The sequence below is a fragment of the Protopterus annectens genome, chromosome 10.part0, assembly GCF_019279795.1.
Source record: "Protopterus annectens isolate FY-2018-M chromosome 10.part0, PAN1.0, whole genome shotgun sequence".
NCBI lineage: Eukaryota > Metazoa > Chordata > Ceratodontiformes > Protopteridae > Protopterus > Protopterus annectens.
The window spans coordinates 385,421,173-385,445,789 of NC_056744.1; the positions used below are offsets into that span (position 1 = coordinate 385,421,173).

At 39.0% G+C, this 24,617-nt stretch overlaps 1 protein-coding gene across 3 annotated transcripts in view; it reads right to left on the reverse strand.

Moving 5' to 3' along the window:
* Positions 1-6,426: 6,426 nt before the first annotated feature.
* Positions 6,427-24,617, reverse strand: part of EDEM3 (ER degradation enhancing alpha-mannosidase like protein 3) — a 1,015,437-nt gene continuing 997,246 nt past the window's right edge. For all 3 annotated transcript variants that reach the window (XM_044085305.1, XM_044085306.1, XM_044085304.1), the window contains one exon: positions 6,427-10,247. In XM_044085305.1, the coding sequence (XP_043941240.1) occupies positions 9,859-10,247 (389 nt within the window). In that variant the 3' untranslated portion in view covers positions 6,427-9,858. The remainder of the gene's footprint in view (positions 10,248-24,617) is intronic.

Genomic DNA, 24,617 nt, shown 5'->3' on the forward strand with positions numbered 1-24,617 from the left:
GAATACAGCATAGGAACAAGTGAGATGTTGCTACTCCATCTGATAACACAAAGCAGAGTGTGACAGCTCCAGCCAGAAAAATATAACAGTGCCAAATGCTGCCTCCTGGAATTAGTTTAAGCTCACACGTACACATGCATATATACATGTATGTGTATGCATTATGTGAGAGAGAGAGAGAGAGAGAGAGAGAGAGAGAGAGAGAGTGTGTGTGTGTGTGTGTGTGTGTCTATAAGGGAGCAATGTTGCATAGGTTTATAGAGTGCTTACCTGAACAGCTGTTTCAACTTGCTTAGGTGAGATGAACATTTACAGTGGATATAAAAAGTGTACACACCCCTGTTAAAAATGCCATTTATTTCATGATATAAAAAAATGAGACCACAATAAATCATTTCAAACCTTTTCCCACCTTTAATGTGACCTATAACCTGTACAATTCAATTGAAAATCAAATAAATCTCTTAGGGGAGAAATATAAAAAATAAAAAAAGTACGATAAGCTGGTTGCATAAGTGTGCACACCCTTAAACTAATACTTTGTTGAAGCACCTTTTGATTTAATTACAACATTCAGTCTTTTTGGGTACACACCTGCCAACAATTAAAGAGAATGATTAACTCCAAATAAAGTTCAGCTGTCTTGGTAGGATTTTCCTGACATTTATTCAGTTGCCTGCTACAGCAAAAGCCATGGTTCGCAGACCGCTTACAAAGCATCAAAGGGATCTCATTGTTGAAAGGTATCAGTCAGGAGAAGGGTAAAAAAAAATTTCCACAGCACTGGGTATACCATGGAACACAGTGAAGACAGTCATCAAAAAGTGGAGAAAATATGGGACAACAGTGACATTGCAAAGAACTGGACAGCTCTCCAAAATTGATGAAAAGACAAGACGAAAACTGGTCACGGAGGCTGCCAAGAGATCTACAGCAACACTGAAGGAGCTTCATGAATTTCTGGCAAATACTGGTTGTGTACTACATGTGACAACAATCTCCCATTTTCTCCATATGTCTGGACTATGGGGTAGGGTTGCAAGACAGAAGCCTTTTCTTACACAGAAAAATATCCAGGCCCGGCTACAATTTGCAAAACAATACATCAAGTCTCCCAAAAGCATGTGGGAAAATGTGTTATGGTCTGATGAGAACAAGGCTGAACTTTTTGGCCACAATTCCAAAAGGCACTTTTGGCGCAAAAACAACACTTCGCATCACCAAAAGAACACCATCCCCATGGTGAAGCATGGTGGTGGCAGTATCATACATTGGGGTTGCTTTTCTTCAGCTGGAACTGGGGCTTTAGTCAAGGTGGAGGGAATTATGAACAATTCCAAACACCAGTCACATTTGGTCCAAAACTTTCAGGCGTCTGCTAGAAAGCTGAAGATTAAGAGGAATTTCAGCTTTCAACACGACAATGACCCCAAGCATACATCCAAATCAACAAAAGAATGGCTTCACCATTAGAAAATGAAAGTTTTGGAATGGCCCAGTCAGACTCCAGACCTAAATTCAATAGAAAATCTGTGGGGTGACCTGAAGAGGGCTGTGCACAAGAGATGCCCTTGCAATCTGACAGATTTGGAGTGCTTTTGCAAGGAAGAGTGGGAAAATATTGCCAAGTCAAGATGTGCCATGCTGATAGACCCCTACACAAGAAGACTGCTGTACTTAAATCAAAAGGTGCTTCAGCAAATTATTAGTTTAAGGGTGTGCACACTTATGCAACCAGCTTTTTGTATGCGTTTTATTTTTTATATTTTTTCCCCTAACAGATTTGTTTGTTTTTCACATTAAAGGTGGGAAAAGTTTTGAAATGATTTACTGTGGTCTCATTTTTTTATATCACAAAAACCTGGCATTTTAACAGGGGTATGTACACTTTTTATATCCACTGTACATATTAATGTGATTCAGTTCCAGGCCAAGTATGCATATCTCTGAACGGCATCAGTTCTGAGTAGCACAAGTGCTCCAGCGAAGATGTCTGTGAATGCCACCTACACGCTAGCATCCTCATGCAGTGATGCACAGATGATGTATGCGAGATCTGCATCATCATGCAGTGATGCACAAATGATGAAGTCTGCAAATCCCACCCACAAGTCAGCATCCTCATGCAGTGATGCACAGTTGACGATGCCTGTGAATCCCACCCACACATCAGCATACTCATGCAGTGATGCATAGATTTCCCCTGCTACTGTGACTGTTTGGCAAATGTTTAAAAGGGGAAGAGTTATACGAAATAATATTTATTTGCTAACCATGTAGGTACCACTGGATACAGTTCCTTTTTAGGGATGACCCAGGGGCAATGTCTGGTTAAGTGCTCCGGGTCACACAGTAAGCAAATGAAGGTTGAGGAAATAAAGCCCTACACCACTGGAACTACAGCCCACAGCTTTAACTCTTTCCACCAAACTGCCATATATATTTCTACTAATTACATTTTTTCTACATGAAAGGACTGTGTTACTAAATCCCTGTCCATTCCTTTTAATAGTCTACCAACACATCCACAATTTATGGCATCTCACATATCTTGGCAACAGCTATTTTGTTATCAACACTACAGTTTGTAGTTTGCTGTAGTTCTTGAACAACCACTTCAGAGAGGAGGCGTTTTTGAGGAATTAAAATTATACCATTCATATCACACTGACAGATGAAAGATTTGGGTGGAGTAGCAATCCTTTTTGTTGAGTTATTAGGTCTGGTTGTAGAGGTATTTTCTGTGATTACCCTTTGTCAAGTGAAATTTCAGGGGAAACCAATGCTGCCTTGGCAAAAAGGGTGCCAGTAAAAGTAGTCTCAGGGATTCTTTTTGTGCCTTGAAAAGAATTTTTGGAAGAGGAGGCAGCAAAGGAAAAGCACAGAGTAACTTTCCTGCCCACTGGAAAGAAAAGGCATCTGCCCTCCAGGCTGTAGGACAACAGTCCCTGGTACAGAAATGGGGAAGCTGATGGTTGGTTGGTGATGCAAAGAAGTCTGAGGAGTGCACCACTGAAGGGTGATCATCTGGAAAACCTCTGTTTAACGTCAATGCATAGGGGTCCTTCAGGGAGTGGCTTAGGGAGCCTGCTAGCACAATTTCCTGACAAGGGATGTATGTGGCTGTGAGACTGACATCCATCTGGGTGGCAAAGATCCATACCTCCCGTGATAACCTTCACAGTTGGAAAGACCTGGTGCCTCCCTGTCTATGTACTCAATACTGTGGTGTTATCTGTGTACATCAGGAGTGGCCCAGGTTTCCAAAGGTGGATGAAAGTCTGAAGAGCTTGAAGAAGAGCATTCACTTCCTTCATGCTGATGTGTTTCTTCAGGAACTGAGGTTGCCATGCCATTTGCCCTGCACTCAGTGTGATCCTGTCCATGTCCCCCACAACTCACATGAGGCATCTGTGTGAATCTGTTGAAAAGGAGGTCATATGAGTGTCAGTCTTGGGTTTCGGATGGCATATCCCTTCCACCAAAGCAGCTTCTTTTTGAGACAAAGGAGGAAGGGAATCAAGGTGTCCAAGGGGTGACAGTGCTGGGACTACACAGATTTCAGGTACCACTGTTTTTTCCTCACATGAAGTCTGGCCAGGGGGAGCACAGGAATGGTGGCAACCATAAACCCCAATGTTCTTGGCATTTCCCTTGCTAAGCAATGCGTTGTGGAGGACAGATTTTGGGGGAAAAAATGGACAGACTGTGAACTTTCTCCTGGGAGAGGAAGACATGCATTTTCTTTGTGCTCAGTCTGCAGGCCAGGAAAACCAGGTCCTGTGTAGGAGTCATGTGGGAGTTTTTGCAATTTATAGTAAAATCCAGACTTGTCAGAAGTTGAAGGGTGAAGTGCAGATGTTGAAGAATAATTTCTGGAGTTACAGTGTGGATTAATAGGTTGTCCGGGTAGGGACAAAATCGATTTCCTAGCTGCAACAGAAAGCTACTACTGGAGACAGACACTTAGTGAACACTCTTGGAGCTGTGGAAAGACCAAAAGAGAGAGCAGTGAACTGAAAATGCAAGACGCCAGAGGAAAACCTATGGAAACTCATGCAAGAAGGATGAATGGATAGGTGTAAGTAGGTGTCCTTCAGATCTAGAGATACCAAGAAAGCCTGGGGAGGATGAAAGGCATAAGAGCATGAAGAGAGAGAACATTCTGAAAGATGGTACCTTCAAGTAAGTGTTTAGGGTCTCCACTGTCCTCCTTTCCTTTGGAGTAGAAAATTCCTGGAGTAAAATCTTTTTCCAATGAAGTCCTTTGGAACTTGCTCAATAGTGCCCTAATTCAAGAGCACTTGAATAATGGTGACCAGAAGGGATATTTATTTTTGAGGAGGTTGTGGCATGCCTTTCAATGTGAGAATATTTTTCCAGAACATGGCAAAACCATCCTTGATGATGGAGAGAAACCACTTGTCTGTGGTAATAGCTTCCCACCTGGCTAAGGAGAGTGACAGTCTTTGGAAAAGATGAGTAATGAGGCCAAGGATAGGGGAAGGGGTGCTACAAAGGTAGTCACAGATTTTTGCTTCCAAAGGGAGGCCTCCCTGCTGCACATTCCTTATTAGGTTTGTTAGAGTACCTTTTCTTAAGCTTTTTTCTTTGTTTCTGAGATGTCCTAGGATCCATTCTAATGAATGAGGTAGATTTTTGGTATCAGAAACAAAGGAGAGTAGAATCTGACTGCAGTGTTTTATAGTCTTAACTTGGTCTTGGACAGCACTGAACAGACTGGCAGCCTGAGAACCAAACAGTATGTATTTCTCCATGAGTTTCAGAACATTTTGATTTGAATTCTCAGGGATAGCCTGACTGTGAAGTTATGCATATCTGTGAATAACAGACTCAGTGACAGCTGCACTACTACAAGCATCGACAGCATCATTACTGGACTTAATGCTGTGCCTGGCTATTTCTGTGGCCTGGGATAGTAGGTTCTACATTTTTTCATTTGACTCTACTGTAGGAAGGTCCAGCATAACTTTATTTAAGGAGTGTAGGATAGAGATCAAGTACTTTGTCATTCCAGTCTCGTAGTTAATTGCCCTAAAAGCGAGAGTAGCAGAAGTGCAAACCTTCTTTACCCATCTATCCATAGCCTTACCATCTTTATACGTAAGTAGGGCATTAGCAGTGGGCAGAAGCTTAGAGGGCTTATCTGAAGCGAGAGAGAGAGATACTCCAGAGAGGTCTGCCACAGAATTCTTGTATAGGTACTTTAGGTCATCAGGCACTTTGTAAAACCTGTGGTCTTTTAGGAGCTGGTAGTTGGTAGTAAAATGCAGAAGAGGTGGACTGAATGGCTTCCTGGATTGCCTCAAGGACAAAAAGGACTGGAGAAGGAGCAGTGCTACCCATTTCCAAGGGGCTGTAATACCTCTACTGAACATCAGAGATCTGAGTGGACTGCCATTCAAAAGGTTTTGTATTTTTCTGGATAGTCTCTCCACAGGAAGCTTCCTCGGTAGGGGAATCCAGTGACAGAGACTCCTCTTTGTCCAAAGAGATTTGTCCAGGTGACTGCAGCTTTGAGAATAATCTACAGAATGTTCAGAATCGTAGTCTTGTTCTTCTTCACAGGTTCATAGGTTCATAGATTAGTACTAAGCTAACTGTCCTTGCAAGCCATTTTAAGCTTAGCCAATTATCCCTTGTGAGACTCAAACCCTGCAGCTTGTGTTTATAAGGCAAACACCTTAACCATTAGGCCACCCTCCCAACCCTCTTCAGAAGAAGAGGGAAACAATGCAGGTTGTTGAGGAGTAGCATGTGGTTCTGGAAACCGAAAGAAGAGAGGTTTCAAGGACATAATACCTTTAAACAACCCCTGTGAGAAATCTATCCACTCCTTTTCTCTAGTTGCTGAGGGACAGGCCATATCCCTAAGTCTACTGCTTTTTTCTTTTTAGGCGTGACGTCCACCTGGATGAAAAGCAGAGGTTTGGAACCCTGTCTAACTTCTATTAAACAGCTTGGAATCTCTCCACTAACTAAAATTTGAGGAAAGCCACGAGGTCAATCAGAAATGATGAGTCATGGTTCATTGGACGTATCAGCAGGATGCAAGGTCTCAGGACCCATACAGGCCTCAGACAGGATCTTGGTAGCAGACAAGTTATAGGTAACAGTGTACTGTGGTTCTGGAAACTCAATGGGTACATTGGCATCTGATATGTTGGACTGCAAATCCATTCTAGACCTCTAACTTTTTCTTCAGCACGTGGAGTTTGTAATAACTAGTGGATTTTTACCTTGCTGTGTGGATTTGTGATTATCTGTGGATTTTTATTCTGGACAATTAAAGGGATTTTAGAGTGGTCCGTGGTTTCAGTGGCTTTTTACTCTTGTATTTACTCCTGTGGAGTTCACTGGATCTGTTGATGCTACTGGCTGTTACTCTTGCTGTGTTTTTTTTTCTTCAACAGAAGAGGAACATCCAAGATGCAGATTTGGCCATCTTGGACTGGGCCAAGTGTTTAAGATGTGGAGTCTCTAGAAAGGTGTTGAGAGAAGAAGGCCTGAAACTATGGGCTGTGAGAATGAACAATTGACAGGATTGAGCAAGATTTGTGATTGTGTTCCAGGCACTTGGTATTCAAGTTCTTGTATGGAATTTGCCTTCCGCACTCGCACTTCTCCTAGCTAACATCTAACAACTTTCAACAAAATACTGCAAGTAAAAAGGAAGGTTCTCAAATGGGACACTTATATGGTTAAATGATCAAAGCAAAGGTAGCAACGACCAAATGGCGATTAATCCAATGAATGCACAACCTACGTTCAGGTTGGCAGTGAGACCGTCTGAAAATCCACACTCGTATGTCCATCTCTATACCCTAAGCATATAAGGTGAGGTCATGCATCGGACATATGACCTCAGGAAGGTAAAGCTTTGGTACCCAAGCCAGATGTCAGCAGTGACAATCCATATGTTGGGAATACTGCAATAGTGATTGCAGTTTGGACATCAATCCTAGTCAAGCAGTCATGGGGACCATAACATGTCTAGCCACACACACATTCTTGCCAACTAATAAACGCTGTTTCTGCTGCACTAAGAGTTTTTAAACTATTCACTTTGGATGATCAAAAAGTACTAACCCTTTCCTTTTTGGAGGGACTGTAATTTGTTAAATTGGTGAGTTGACCCAAACAGACTACCTACTAACCTGCATCTTGTGATAGAAAGCAAACTAGTGATGGTATTAAACCTAGAAAGCATACGGACTGATAAATGAGAAGTTATCATCTTAGGAGATGTCTACTTACATGCTGTGTTTTGCTAACTAGGCAAATCACACTTGTACTTTTTTTTTTTTTTTTTTTTAAAGAAAACACTTTGACTAAGGGTGCTGATCTCCTGAGTGAGACATCATGCAGATGAGATATTAAACTTAGGCTCCATCTGCCTCAGTTGATCACAGCTATGGTGGATGTAAAAGATCCCATGGCACGCATCACAAACAGTAGGGGAAGTTCCCCGATACCCTGACCAAATTTCTCCTATGAATATCACCTTGGGTCTCCCCTGAAGAGAGGCCATTGACCTAGAGGGACTAATCCAAGTAACTAAATAAATATTAAATAAATAAATAATTTACTCTGACTTGTGGAAATCTGACTAGCTCTCCTCTCCTGACAGGTTTCACGAGACCTTGGACATCCCCTTGTACACAACCACCAGAATGGGCAGATAAGAGCTCTGTGTAATCTTTTCTGAAGCACAGCACCTCATTAATGTTCCCCCTTCCTATCAAGTTGTGGTGTCTGTAATGGGGTATAAATCCAACTGCCATGTGTAGAAATGCACACAGCTGATGGAAACTGGAGAAAAACTACTACTTTGGCAGCACCTTCCACTATGCAAAACTGGATGGAAAACCCGGCAAAACTGTGTGCACATGGTACCACTCTTCTGGGGGGGTATCTGAGCAGAAGCTAAAAAGATTCACCATTTCCAATCAGGGTGATAAAATGAGAACACACGTTCTGCGTTAACATGTTCCAGAAAGATGTTAAGAAGGTGGCTGCAGTGTAGCATCTGACCTCAAGTCATCCTCAGAGAAGACAAGTGAGCCTGATGGCATTTAGGACTCAGCCAAAGGGCATGCAGCCACTCTAAAGAAGAATGCTGGTGGTCAAAAAGCAGCAGGTGTGGCTGCAGCACACAAAGAAGTTGTTTGGCAGTAGTGCGCTGGAGTGGGTGTCCACCAGGTAAAACAAGAGGTAGTATTACTCAGGGAGAAAAAATGTACTGCTTCTTGTGAAGAGAGGGATGTTCAACTTTAGCAAAGCTAGCTGGTGTCACTGGCAAAGAAATTGGGGTTGGGAGACCAGGCAGTCGTTTCTTAGCTAAAGAGTCCAAACAGAACAGGGCGGTATTTGAGTTCAAATGCTTGTATGAAAGTCTAACACAAATGAGTTGCCATAATACAAGTTTCATTTATGGATGCCAGTAGTACTAAAGAATAAAAGATGGCTGTTTGGGATGCTGGTACACACATGAAACTGAAAAAAAAAGTCTCTCAGGAATAAAAACACCAGAGGGTGTCCTTCTTCAAAGACAGTGAGCAGCTCACTTCTTCCTTGTGGTCCAGATTACAGAACAGACAGGACACCACTCTTGACTTATCTAAGAAACAGAAAGGACCAACTTCACATGTTGTACCACTGGAGAACTTGTTGGGATGAGGTTTAATCCAACAAAAGATGGTGATGGACACAAGACTGCACTTACTGGGGGGTAATGAAAGTAAAGTAAAAGAAATATAGTGATAGGAAAACAGTGAAAGAAAAAAGAATGCAACAGAGTCAAATGTGAAAAGAAGATATTATCCTAAAGCTCTTGGGGGGGAGCAACCCAATTAGAGCTAATACCCTCAAAATCCCTAGTAAAGCAAATCTCACTGAATCATTACCAGCCTTTGCTTTGCAGAGGCTCTATGAACGTAAGTACACCAACATAAATTAGCTCTGAATAAGGATTTTTAAATAAAAAAAGGACACATGAGCAAACAAAGACTTGGTATCTTCAATGAAAAAGAAATACAGGACCTTCTTCAAAGTTCGCAACTAAAATAATTACTGTGGGGATACAGTCAAAATCAGGACTGGTGAGCCGAAAGAAAGCAACAATTGGTATTTCACACAACTGTTAAAGCATCAGAATATGAAACCTCTAAGATATAAGTGCAAAGTTTAACTTTACAGCAGAAAAAAGTGACCTTAGAGAAGCTCTCTTTTTACAAGAAGGTGAACTGTTTGTGTACAGCAATTCAATTGTTTCCAGATTACTATATAAAGATATCTCATATGATGTGCAAACAAAAATACTTAAAACCAATTAGTAATACAATTGACTACACCTTTCTCCCTATTAATAGGAGAAGAAAAATACATATGAGCAGCGAGTGTTGCCAACAATGCAGCATTCACTAGCTTTCCTTCAATAAACATTGTACCATGACAGATCAAGTGATCTATCATATATACTTTTAGACAATAAAACTGAAACAAGAAAAGAAATTAACTAAAATTTAAAAAAGTATCTGGCAAAGTGAGGCTGTGATTTTTCTTTTCAGTGTCTGTATATTGTTATCAAGTTTCAATAAATTAAAAGTGTGTGTTTTCCTTGAAAAAAATACAGGCATTCCACCTTTAAAAGACTGAATTCCCATGCAGTCACAACATTCAAATTCTCTCTGGGAAGTTCTCCTATACAATCTGATACTTGGGGTGTGATCTCCCTTTAGGCAGTGGGTGTGGTTTGTTTTCTTTAGGCAGTGGGTGTGGTTTATTTTCTTTAAGTTTAAATGAAACATTGCTACAGACGATACTGTTTGGCTATGGTCATAATTCATCTTTTTCCATTCTTTCAAATGCTTCTATGTCTTCTCTCCAATCAGCTAATATGTCATTCAGCTTGTGTTTATTGTCCTTGCTTGAATCAGCAACGGACTTGGCTGCAGGTTCTGAAGACTCAGGTGGAATATCTTTGGATTGGTCTGTCTCCTCCTCTTTAACAGTTTCACTTTCTTTTGCTAAAGCATCCTGATAAGGAAGGGAATCCCCAAAATTTTCTGAATCACTAGCATGTGCAGAACCTGACTCAATGGTAACGGAGCTTTCACCTTTGGAACTGGAATCATAATCTGTGGAGGATAACACAGTCTGCCCTGTTACCACATCTTCTACAGATTCTTCAGATGTCTTCTGCTCCATGCTCTCAGAATCAATACCTAGAAATAATAATGATGCAAAAATAAAAACAACGAAAACAGAACAGAAAAATATACTCAGAATTACACACAATTATCTACTGCTCAGCTACAGATGGTCTACCTTAAGTGCTGTTATTTGTTTAGCTACAAAATACTACCACAAATTACTTAATTTCTACAGAAACCCATAACTGGAAAGCCTTGCTATATCATGAGCTTAAAACAGCATCAGAAAATGTAAACAATAAAGCTCTTTTAAGTGATGGAGATCCATAATTTCCTAAAGGTATGTCCACTCCTGAGAAGGCCTGGAAGACTGGAACCTATGACAGAATGTTTTTCATACTTTACTCCAAAATAGAACAAAGACAGGTACACTGTTATTCTGCAGAAATAGCCATCACTCAGTGCCACCTCTGAGTGCATGCCACCAACTAGAAAAGTACATGAAATACTGAGGTACTGTCAGAACTAAAGAACAGAGTGGGAGCTAGGAACGCCTCACTAAGAAGGTAAACATCTAATATGGAAGAAGGATATCAATCGAGATATAAGATTTAACTCATTACATCTGAGTGACACTTCCAGGTGCATCTGCAGTTAACACCTATTGATGCCTCTAGGTGTCAAATATTGCTTGTTCATATCTGCATCAATAATTCCAAAACCATGCTATGTACAAGGTTTTAAAATATTTCATCTTATAAATTACACAATGGCAAACTCAACTGCATTAATATTTGACACCTGCCTACCACAGGTAAATAAATATTAACTTTTGTTTTTATAATATTAATTTATATAGATATAATCTTCACATTTTTCTAAATATCTCAACAATAAGTAACACAGACAGAACTCCTTAGCCTCATATAATAGCTCCTAGCTAGATGAACAAAATGCTGCTGACAGTATGCGTTCAACTTAAATGGTTGCTGAAATATTGTAAGTTGTTTAGAAAATATTACAGATTTAATAGTTACTGTGTTTACTGTGATTTATAAAATTCATTTCAAGACATCAAAGCTAAAGAATACTACCACTGTAAAAAGAGTTTGTGCTGAAGAGTTTGACATTTACCACTTCTTTAAGTAACCCTTATAATACCAGACATATGAACAATTGTTTGAAAAGTGAGGTCATAATTTGATTCTGTGAAAAGGCTTAGGCTCCGCCCATTGGAAGTTACAGTGCAAACTTCCTGAGCTCCATTGGAGTGAATGAGTTTGGTGTCCTGTTCAGAGTGTACCAGATGTTAAATCACCATAGATATCACTCAGTAAGTAAATACATACAAAAATGGCATTTTTGTATTTTACTTATACTAGGTTTCATACTGAATTTTGGCATTTCTATTCCCAAATAAAAATCATTTGCTCTGACATACATAGCTCCATCATTTTAGATACCTATGCATACCACCACCAAAAGGTTATCCTTGTAAAAGACATAACATACAAACATTTAATGAAGGTGTACAATAAGGTATTTGTTCTTTTATTGCAAGATGGAATGTGGTTTTAATGGTGTACTGGAATGGTGCTATGACTTTAAAAGAAATCAGGCAGCCTTCTTTAGATCATCATGCACAAAGGCCATTTATATCTTATCGTGTGAAACCACAACCTAAATCTCAGAAAACTGCAAATGAACATTCCATTATGTACAGCAAGCACACACACACACACACACACACACACACACACACACACACACACACACACACACACACACACACACACACACACACACACACACACACACACCAAATAACATGCGCGCGCACACACACACACATACACACATGCAAACAAGCAGACAGACACTCAAGTGCACACAGACCTGCACACACAAACAGCACATCAAGTTTGGTCACTGAATAAGACTGGAATGCAAATGACCTTCTCATAGGCCTGTGGTCGCACCATGTTCCATAATAATAACTGGCAGATTAGTCTAATCTAAACCCCTCAGGCACACAGTCCCCCCTACAATCCTCATCAACAATAAACTACGAAAGAATCAATGAGATCAGGTAACAGAGATGTGCTCAGTCAGCATTCTTCACGTATCTTACCAAGTGCTAGTTCCTTGAACAAAAATGAGCAAAATAGAATTCTTTAACTGAATGTTGTTGCTGCATCTGTGGGAATAGTGCAAGTCCCAAGAAATGACAATGTCATTAAATGTCACCTACAGATTTTTTTTAAACAATGTCAATTGGCGAAAACCTTGATCAAACATATGAAACTAACCTTTTCCTTTCTAAAGAGCATTCATCTAGTTTTGCTCTATAAAATAGTTTTCCTATGACCATTTGTTGTCAAACCAAATGACAAAAGAAAGCAGAACAAAGAGGGGTGTATCTTCCCTTTACACTTCTCTCAGTTGCTCCCCAAAAAAGGGGGACTTGGAAGAACCCAAAATGTAACGGTAAAAGTGAAACATCAAAAATGGAGCTATGACAGACAGACAGGGGTTATCTAAAGGATCTGGAGTTAGGGTGGATACCTACTTAAACTCATCTTTATGACTATGCTCAGTTAGCAGGCCTTCACATAACGAATGCTGTGACTGTTTTTCCAGGGAAGATGGTAAGATCCTAGTATAATGTCACCAGGAAATCCATATCTACAGGACTGTCATTCCAAAATTTCTTCTGGGCAATGATATTTTGTATCAAGTGAAAAGAATGGCTGATCATCAGGCTGAAGTACAGCCACACTTAATGGACAGGCCTCAGAAGCGCATGGTCAAGGAGGTAACAGCCCAAGGGAATAAGCTACACTATGTGCAGGATAGAGCTTGCCAACCAGCTGGTAAATGTTGTAATGTACACTCTTGAGCCATGAAAACAGACTCTTCTAGAGCCTTCTCACCTTACCTGCTTAGGTGGCAAAAATATGTAACACTCTTATTAGTACCTTAAAGCTCAACCTGCACTCATCTTGGTCAGGAAAGCTTCTAAAAAATGAGAAGTGACACAACTGGACATAAACGTGTTGAGATTGTCCTTTTTTAGATTGTTGTTTGGGATATTTTTGCAGTGATCCTAATGATAATGGACATCAGCTGGGTATAACAGCCCTGTGTTTTTTATGGTTAATCAAACACTCTGCTTGTGCTGTGCTGACGAGGTCATAACAAGGCTGAAATATGCATATCCACAGCTAGTGGGGTTTGGCTTTATTGGCCTGAAATTGTCCATTAAAATGAAGAAACAAGTCATGGGCATTCAGAATCACCAATTACCTGAAACGCCTGATGTTCATAAATGTCATTTGCACATATCCCATGTGCCTCTGATACAAGAGGTTTGGGAGGTCACTCATTGGAAGTTCTAGCTGTGCTGGAGTTATCATTTTGTTTTTACTGATTGATTTTTTAGAAAGTAAGGAATTGTGCAAAGAAAGCTGATCTTCATAAGGCAACATAATATTCCTCTATCCAGTAATAATCCACTACCCAAATACATATGTTAAGAACATCCTTAGTAAGTAAGAAGAAAGAATATATACAACAAAAGGATAATGAATAAATGATGGTCGCATTAAACTGATTGCCTACATTGTTAATTTAAACATGACATGTAAATATAGCCTTACAAGAACAAAATGAGTAGGGATTTGAATTATTTCATTAGCACCAGGGTGGTGTGGAATGTCACATCTCTAGCAGCCTACACACATCCTTGATTCCAGAGTATTTTCTGAAAAATCAACTTAAAAGCATAAAATAAACAAATGTAAGTACATTTTTAACAATAAGAGCTATTAAAACTGTACAAATAGCAATGTTATCAGTAAGAAGCACTCTTTACAGTAACAGTCAGTGCACTTTCCATGAATAATATATTATACTGTACACAAACCCAGAGTTACAAGTTTTGCTAAACTTTCATAAACAAATTGTCAAACCTTGTAAACTATACAAACTAGACATATACTGTTAGAACACTTTTGTTAACCAAACACACTCTTAGACATGAAAGCAAGAAATTCCTCTCTCAATGCATATTTATTGAGATATTTACAGAAAAATGAAAACATATGCTTGACTGTATAATTAGCAATATAAATAACACAATATCTGTCAAGATGTGCAACTTACAGTTCAAGTATCAGTGACAGATTTATTCAACAATATCTAAGGTTTCACCCGATGCCATGCAATAGTCTACAAGTCATTTTTTGAAGTATTACGTACATATGGAAATATTGCTTATTGTCATGATTACTAACAAACATGAGGTATCTCCAGTACAAAGTGATATAACTGGACACTGAAAATGAATTTTCCTGTCTACCACCATAGCATTTCACACCATTCCCTCAATAGCATGTAGGTGTTGTAGTTATGAAAATATGAATAATAAGAAGCAAAAATGAGTGATTTTTCTAATGTGGAGCATCATACACTAACAACTGTAATGTCATTTTGTTAACTCCATGCCCTTTTTAATATGACATTTTTAGCTGTTAAATCACTTAGATGAAGAAGCCAGAAACAAAAAAGATCTGGGTGCCATAAGCAGCTATGGGTGTTAACTGGACAAATACAAAAAAGGTCCTACAAGCTTGAATGAATTAAAAATGTTGGATAGAAAACTGTCACGTTACACACAAGTCTCATATGAACCAAAATGGACATATTAGCTGGATAAAAAAGGATGTGTGTTTTGCAGAATATCAGGGATCAAAATAAAAAGGGGTTTTGTTATGCAGCTAAGAAGAGGGGCGCCAATTACAGTAGAAGAGGAGAAAACCAACAATGGAATATTTTGTGGTAGCGATGGAATGACAGGATATTGGCAGATAGAGAAATTCATCTTTGGCTGTATCTGCATTCCCCCAAGACTACAGTTGTGGAGCTTAGGAGGATCTTTGGGAGAAACAGAGTTTTAAGTCAGGCATTTTATTTATAGATGGCGATAGGAATTTAGTGTACTGCAGTGAGGATGTGTCAGGAGTTCTAGAGAAGAAACTATAACTAGAGAAGGTATGTTTTTAAAGAAATACATTAAAGTATTTGGTACACAGGATATTATTTCAGTAACAGCAGTTCATGAGGAATTTAAATATTCTTCTTCAAGATATAACTGGGCTAGGATTGACAGAAACTATAGATCACAGATGTACATCTGGTTGAAATCTTTGAGACCCATCCAATAACAATGTCTGACCATGTATCCATACTTGTTAACATAAAATAAATAAAGGCACTGGCATTTACTTACATATTTATGAAAAAGACCTTTGGAAATAAGGGAGAAAGATATGTGGTAGAAAAGCACTTGAGACAAAATGAAAGCAGACCTTTGGAAATAAGGGAGAAAGATATGTGGCAGAAAAACAACAAACATTTAGTAGGATAGGCAAAAGTCAGAATGTTGCAGAGATAAGGAGGCTTACAGATCAAGAGAAGGAACAGCTGCCAAGTGCTAAGAGGAAAGGAAGGAACTTCCGAATGCCCGCCTGTGTCAGAACAGCTGCCACAAAAAGATACTGAACAGCTCGGTTATTCCATGCTGAAGCCAGATGTTTTATGAATGATGTCCAAATGACAGTGTGAGCTCAGATAAGTCAACATATTTTCTCCTCCTCCTTTGTATACATTTCTGAGACATAAAAGCCAGTATCCAGGGGCTCTGTCTAACCAGATTTACTGATGATTTCAAATTCTCCAGCAAGGACCAAACAAATGCTTGGTGTATTAATTAAGGGCTGATTCCCAACACCAAGAAATGCAGCCTAGTTTCATTTAGAAACTCTATCATTATTGCTCACGGGATAGATTACACTCCACTTTAATTTAGCACAGTCATCAGGGACCTGATGTCTCTGTGGTAGTTAGAAAGTCTGTCTACCCTGCAGTGTTTTTGTGGTATCTAATTAAGGTCCGAGGAAATTACAGTCCACCTTTATTCATCCCTTTTTAGGCCCATCATTGAATATAATACACCCTTTGCCATGTACTACACTAAACACCTAAACCAGCTTGAGAGCGCTTAACATTTTCACACCAAAAATATCTCTGGTCTTGATATCCTAATAAGACTATAAGCCCTGTCCCTCTACTGAGCATCATGCAAACTCCTGAGGGATGATCTCCTCTTAGCCTTCTGGGCTATGCATGGTTCAGCACTCTTTGAACTCCTTCACCTAAATAGAACTAGTGGCAAAGCAAACGCCCATTCTAGAAACTTAAACCTATAGTACTACACCAAATGCAGACAGATTTTCTAACACAATGTACACCTAGTTTCTAGAATATGCTGCCTTTAACTATCAAACCTTTTAAACCAGCCTGGATGACTGCATAGGTGATCACAATTTCTCACTGGGGACATGTAGAGAAAATCAACTTACTGGAAGGGCATTATTATTCTTCTACTGGGTGAGGTGGCTGAGCTTTTCGATGGTTTCCTCTGGTCATCAAGTTAATAAAAAACTATGAACCTAAGTGAGTATTTGGATAATATCTACACGTTTAATGAAACAGTTAAACAACTGCTTTTGATAATAAAACTGACAGCAGAGAAACTCAGAGCAAAGACAGAGGCAAAATAAAGTGGAAAGAACTTAGGAATCCTATTACAAGAAGGCTGACTAAGAATCCTGAAGTGATAGTAATACCAGGTGTCACAGTTCTACTTTCCTCAAGAACATAGGATCATAGTTACTAGTCTACTGACTTGGAGGTCATTTCAAGCCTAGCCATTTCATATCAACATAATACCATAGATACTTTAGTCAATACCCAGAACTGTATTTAATAATGACTCCTGGAGGGTTGTGGGCGCTATCCCCGGTATGCATTTACAGTGCCCCATCCACTCGTCCAGGTTCCTTTTTGAAAAGTGTCACAGAGGTGATCTGCTTCACATAAATTAGCAGCCTACTCCAAAGACAAGGCAGTCGCTGGGAGACAAATCTGTCCCTCCAACACATCCTATTCAAGTTGCAGACCATAATTAGCTCCCTGGAATGAGTAGGTATAGTCCCATTTGATTTATGGCTATGCAGCAAATTCATTAGGTTTGGATCAGAGATTGCTCTGTAAGCCAGGCATAAGTATCCTCTAATCGAAAGAGTCATTTCAAGCCTAGCCAATAAACCCAGGTCAGAATCAAACCCTGCACCTTGTGCTTATAAGGTGAAGACCTTAACCATTATGCCAAACCCACATGGTCTGTAGATATACCTGAAACATGTACAGGGTCCATTGAATATGTAAGACCCAAGTTATATGCATGACTCAAGTGAGAATGGACCACCTCAAACTAAACGAATCAAACTAAATGAATAAGGTATCCCAGAATGTCTGTCCATGCAAAAGAAACTCCAACCTGGAATGTGCATTAGAAGTGGATAACTTCTTAGTGCCCTGAATCACATCCAAGACTCCAGCCAGAAGGTCTGGTAGAAACAAGCAATATAAATAAGAAGCCAGTCTCTGACGCACACCCGTCTGAGGAGTGGGCCCATCTGAGGAGAACTTCCTTGACTTTGCTTGAAAAGTTTCCTGTTCTTTCAGAGACACAGCAACCCGAATCCACAGCCCACTCAGCCATCAGGACAAAGTAAGGATGAGCTCTGCAAAGGATCACAGGGAATGGTCTACCAGCTAGCTGAAATCTAAAACTTATAATAATTAACTGACAATAATTAAATATGTTGCAAAATATTTAAAACAGAAAGCAACAGGTTTCTCAACTACAATAACCAGATATAATGTAAAAATCAGGTTGAGCTTAGAGTTGTGTCGGGGTACTTTCCCCATGATACTTTCCAGTCAGTGATTTTTTTTTTTTTTTTTGCTTCACCCTCTCCCAAGGACCCCGCTGGTAGCTCCTCTACCTTCACCAAATAGTCCAATCGTTTCAGTAGGGCAGGAGCTGAGCATATGCAAGCAAGGTGAGAGTTGGATGGCCTATTCATTTCTGAATCTCAACTGATCACAAACGTCAAGTGGTAGGCAGCGGGACAGCTTGCTGCTCTGTCTTGGAAGCAACCTACCCTCTCCCTCTGGGAATAACCCCAATTCCTCCTCAGTAGCTCCCATGAGCTTCGTGATCACGGTCTCCCAAGAGACAGCATGCCTCTGTATGTCGAATTCCCCTCAGCTATGCAGTGCGACTGCACCACTGACAGTGCAGGCACAGTTACCAATATATGAAGACCTAGTGTTCCCTCAAAGTGTCAGCAACTGTGTGGAAAACCAAATCTGCCCATGTGCCCCAAGAACAGGCCAACCACCTATGGTCAGTTACTCCCACCCTCCTAGGCTATCTCCTACAGGCACCTGAGCTGCTAGCTGAACTCAAGTCACCTGCACCATCAACTTTTCCTTGAAACTTCCAACTGTATATATTTACATACCTGTTTACAAAGAATGAAAATCTTGTTGAAAAAGTCTCTTGCAGATTAGCACATAGTGGTTACATAAAGCAAGCAGTGTGAAATCTGTTTGGCCTATAAGTTTGTAAATTACCTAATCCTGCTCAACCTCTTACCCATTCATACACCTTGTAATACCACCAATACCCATTCTAATGACTATAACCTTCATTGAATATTAACAGAACCTGTTAGCAGGATAAGTACTGCACTCTCAGAGTCCCTCCCCCAATGCACATTAAAACAAAGGCATGACTTAGCATCCCCCCAATCACATTTCTATCTTAGTCATCTTCAGCAATGCACACCATGTGGGTTTGGCATAACAGTTAATATTTTAACCTCATAGATACAAGCTACAAGGTTTGATTCTGACCTCAGGTTATTGGATAGGCTTACAATGGCCACTCAGGGCAGTTGGCCTAGTATGCATCTATGAACCCAAAAGCTTCATAAAATACTGTTTTTCTGAACTAATACCACCCCTACAAATTCCTTAGTTACCTCCCCACTACCAAACCCCACCCCCACCCCATGATACTTGGAATCCAAATGGGTTTTAGGTGAGCTGCTACGCTTGTAAGAACCCTAATCATTATTGGCCTAGGAAGAATCTATGAACCTATACTGGGACTGAAAGATATCTCATGGTACTTTCTTTTAGAATTTGTCTTCCTTGCTGTTGCATCATTTTTACCTATCACAGATGAAAGTCTTTTGTCAAGGAAGATGCATAGGCAAGTTACCTGCAGCACTTATTTTTTATTTCACACCCACTCTCTTTGTCTGGGCTGTTACGTAACTCAGCATTACTTCCCTTCCCTGAGAGAGTAATCCTGTTAAAGCCTTTTGTAGTCTGAAGGTGAATAAAGATGATAACCACTGAAAGCAAATTCTCTAGCTGAGCTTCGCAAGCTAGGAAATCTGGCATACTGGCTAATTCAGAGAAGGAAAACAGGACCCACAACTTAAACACTTTTGAAGAAGGCTATGTTATCTCAGTTATATCTTTATCATTTTGCAAAAAATCTTCATAGATGGTGTAACACACACATAGGAAGCTAAGAGTCACTGCACATAAAGTAACTCAATCTTTGCTGAGTATTATCAGACATGACAGTATTTCTCACGACTTCCATTCTAAGTGAAAGGGACTGTGATGTGCCAATATAGACTAGGGGCACTGCAATCTCATCAGCTGTGCTCTCTCAGTGAATTACAAGTAAGAAGCAGTTTTCCAAGAAAACTAATCATGCCAGTATCTTTGCCCCCATGATTATTCTGGGGTTAGGGAAAAAAAAAAAACAATAACACTGGTTTAAGTTGTTACTGTGTTACTGGCACATTTGATTTGGATTAGGTAGTGCTTCATAACAAGACAGTATTTTATATAAGGGTCTACTTCACTTGCTAGAATTACCATAACATCGAACCTGAAATTATTGAGACGATAACAATGAATGTACACAAGACCGATGGCACACAAGCATGAAACCCATACGACTGTACAGTGTTAAATCATTATGTCAACATCTGCGACTGTTTCTTCGATCTTATGGATTTCATTCTTGTACACCATCAGTCTTGCGTACGTTCATTGTTATCATTTTGATAAATGTTATGGTAACTCAATCAACTGAAGTAGACCCATATTGATACATACAAACACACACACACACACACACACACACACATGGGTTACCTACAGCCGATTGACAACTTGTTGAACCCAAAAAATACCAACATAACCACTTGAAAATCAGCTGATCGAACAGTAACTTGGGAATTGGGGTACTTCCCCTTTCCCCATTGCAGTGCGATCACACAGTTAGAATGTGTATAATTAGCAGACTTGTATCCCCCATGAAGATTTTTGTTTTTATGTTGGTTTTTGATCAGTTGCTGATTGATGGATAGTGTCTGATCAGTTGCCATTTGACATATTGTATGTTTCAACCAAATGTCGGACACATATACACAATTTGCAGTTTCTTCCCTTTAAGGAGGACATGCCATTGATTTTCTTGGTTAAAAATTTTTAATTTATCCTTTTTTTGACCAGGTTAGTCTCACTAAGCTAGTGGCTGCTTTTCATGGTAGATCTGAGGTGGTATGTCTACTAATGGGAGGAATTTAGCCAGTGCATCAAGGAACTTCCCTTACTCTTTAGGTTACTGGGATAAATTTTGAGCTACACTTCCTGTTTTCTGGTCTGGGCATGTAGGTGGCTCCCAGAAGGAGGAAGAAAGCAAACATGGAGGAAGAAGTAGGAGTTTTGGAGATGTTGGATATGACTGTAGTTGTTAGTCAAACAGGAGAAAACACAAATGTCTCAAAATTTGAATCGGTGGTAAGCAGAGCATGGAGAATGGAGAAGGATTAACAAAAAAAGCAGGAGAGAGTTCAAGGGCAAAAAGAAGCAGTTGAACTAAGCACAATGGATTTGGAGGAATTGTTTCAACAACATTTGTTTGCAACAGTACCAGCAGTTGTTGTTACAACCCTCAGTTGGGGGGGGGGGGTTGCAGGATGTACATTTAAAAGATCTAATTGAGCAGAGTGAACCTCAAAGTGAGAAGGCAGCATCATGGGGTAAAATAATGGAGAGAATACAAGAGGAGGAAGCACAAGAAATAAGAATAAAAGAAATAAATCATATGCACAAATTGTAAAAGGAGGTGAAAGTAAAGAGGAAAAGAGAATGTAAGTAAGAAGAAAATACTGCATAAGGATAAGTAGTAAGACAGAGAAAGAGCTGGACAGGTATGAAATGTGGGGCAGTGTCATTTCACCACTGGGTTTTGAACCCAGCTTTTATTTGTATTAATAAAAACTCTTCTTGTGAAATTTTTGTCACAAGAAGCACATTATATGGAGAATTCTTAGAGCAATATGAAAAAAGGAATGAAAATCCCTGGAACTTGTATTACAAGCATTTAATAGAGAAGCAAAAAAGAAAATATATATTTAATTTCGTACAGAAATTGTGTGTAGAGAAGTAAACATTACTAAGATTTTTGATAGAGGTTTATGGACTGGGGATGGAAATGTGGAGCTGTATTGCAAATGTGAAATGATAAAATACATGTGCCTAGTGTAATTACTGTAGAAGGAAACAGAGGTTTGGTAAAATACTGTGGACAACCAAAAACATGTTTTTTGTAGTAAAGATCATCAGTTGATTAATAATTTTATTTGTGGTACAGTTGGCCATGAGGCAAAACGTGAATTAAAATGCATTAAATGTGAAAGAATAGGACATTCATGGATGGATTGTTAGGCAAAAGAACATAATGCACAAGAAAGAGAGGAAAGTACAGTAAATGAAGCAGGGATAGAAGATAAAAGAAATGTTACAAAATGATAATGAGAAAGACATAACAAATAAGAAAATGTAAGGTAAGAAATAGAAAAAGAAGAGATAAGTAATTCAAGTGAAGAGGGAGAAGAGAAATGGGTGCAAATTAAAAGTAAAACAAATTCTATTGGGAAAAATTAGAAAATGTAAATTTAAAAATATAGGAATAGGAGAAAACAGGAAAGGAAAAGAATGAAGAACAAAATACTCTTTATAGAGTGAAAAAAATCGTATCTATAAATGTGAATAGCATCAAGAATAAAATCTGACAGAAGAAGACAGAATACAAGTAAACTAATTATGGGAAGGAAACGTAACATACAGGAAAATGTTTAGGAATACCAATTTTAAGTAAAGAAAATATTAAAATATTACATTTTAAATTAGAAGTATTAGGAAGATCGTTAATAGATATAAAACTGAAGAATCAAGTATGTAGAACTGTGGCATTATATGTGCATGTTACACAAAAACAAAAGAAAATTATGTTTAGGAAAATTCTTAATTACGTTTGTGTTAATATGCATATTACTGTATATTGGCAAGAGATTTTAACTGTGATTTAAGACACAGGAAGAAAGAGCAGATGTTAAAGTTGTTTCAGAAATAATTAAAAGTGGAAAAGTGTACTTATGGAATAATAAGCAGTGGACACATAAAAAGGGTAATTTGAGGACATAAACTGACTATTTTATATTATCAGAGAGTCTAAAAGTATTATATAAAGAAGTAAAAAAATACAGGTTTTTCAAACCGTGTAGAAATATGGGTAGAAGTGCAAGATAAGGAAGGAAATATAAAAATAGGAAAAGGTATTAAAAGAATAAATGAAAAAAAAATTAAATGAAAATATATAAAAAGAATTTTACAACTATGGTCAGATCATATAAATATAAGAAGGTTTTACAAAGACTGGACAAGCTGGTGGACAATTTTAAAAGAAAAATATAAAAAAAGAGGTTTTGGAATTGCAAAGAATGAAAAGAAAACAAAATGGATGTAATTATAAAGATATGAATGATCAAATATTTAAAGCTATAACAACAGACATGAGTTAAAAAAGAAAGAAAAAATATATGAAGTGAACCAACAAAAGATTAAGGAGGATGTTGTCTGAACAAATATATTTCTTACAAGGGAAGAAAGATGAAATAGCACCTTATCTAAGTAAGATGGTAAAAGAAAATAATAGAATAATAAGCGAGTTATGAAATGAGGATGGAAATATAGTGAAAACACAAAAAGAAATAATGCAATTAATAAGAAATGTTATAATGAAAACATTTTTTAAACTTGAAAACAAAAGGACACATAATGGAATTAAAATAGTTAAAGAAGATAATGAACAAATGGAAAAAGAATTACTATTACAGAAGTAAAAAGGTGTTAAAAGATAAAATCTAGAAGCTGCTACAGGAAAAGATGGAAAGTACAGTTGTGTACACTTACCATAAATGTAGATGTTCGAGTATATTCACTGTTGCAGTCATTACATTAGGGTAATCTGCTGGCAGGTTGCCCTCAGCCGGCCTGATTAACAAAGTCTTGGGTCCTGCGTCGGTTGCTGTCCCTTCTTCCATGATGTCAGGGGTATAAAAACATGAAGCCGATGCCATTACATCAGTTTTTCTTGCCCCAGATGTCAGGTGCCCCCCTAATGGGGAGTAAATAAACATAAAAAACACAAAGGTATACCTCCAACAAAAAGCAAATACACCAAAAAGGCTTTTAAGCATAGTAAAGAAAAGTAGAGGTATAGCCAGAAGAAATTAGGGGGCTGGAGGGAGGGCAACCAGGACTGAAACAGTGAATACACTTGAATATCTACATTTATGGTAAGTGTACATAAACTGTACTATGTTCTTCAGGTTTCACTGTTGCAGTCATTACATTTGGGTAGATTCCCAAAGCTATGGTTGGGAGGAGGAGTTTATATAAAATTAAGGCCAGCTATAAGGCCCTGCAAGACAGCAGTGGCAAAGCCTGCTCTGTATTTATGGAAAACTGGTAAATGATAATGCTTGGTGAAAGTATGTACATAATTCCAGGTAGCAGCTTCTAGGATGGCCCTGGTAGGAACACCTCTGAGAAAGGCTGCAGAAGTAGATGCAGCCCTGGTGGAGTGAGATCTGATCCCCTGGGAGATAGGTTTTCCATGGTGCTTATAGCAGAAATGAATGCAATGGCTGATCCAGTTAGAAATGGTTAGTTTTGAAACAGCCTTCCCCTCTGCAGCAAATGCTACCAGCAGTTGTTCATATTTTTTTTGAGGTTTAGTCCTGTCCAAGTAGAATCTAAGTTGTCTGTGCACATCCAAGAAATGCAGAATCCATTCCCCTTTATTCTGTGGATTGGGAAAGAATGTTGGCAAATGAATGGACTGATTAAGAGCCACACTGGATACCACCTTGGGCATGAAGGATGGATTGGTCCTGAGTGACACCCTGTCCGCATGAAAGATGAAGAAAGGCTCCAGTGCCATAAGGGCCTGTAATTCAGATATCCTTCTAGCTGAAGTGATTGCTAAAAGGAAGGCTGTTTTCCAAGAAAGAAATTTTAACTCTGCAGTAGCAGCTGGCTCGAAAGGAGGCAGAGTGAGGTTCTCCAATAGAAAGTTAAGGTCCCAGGCAG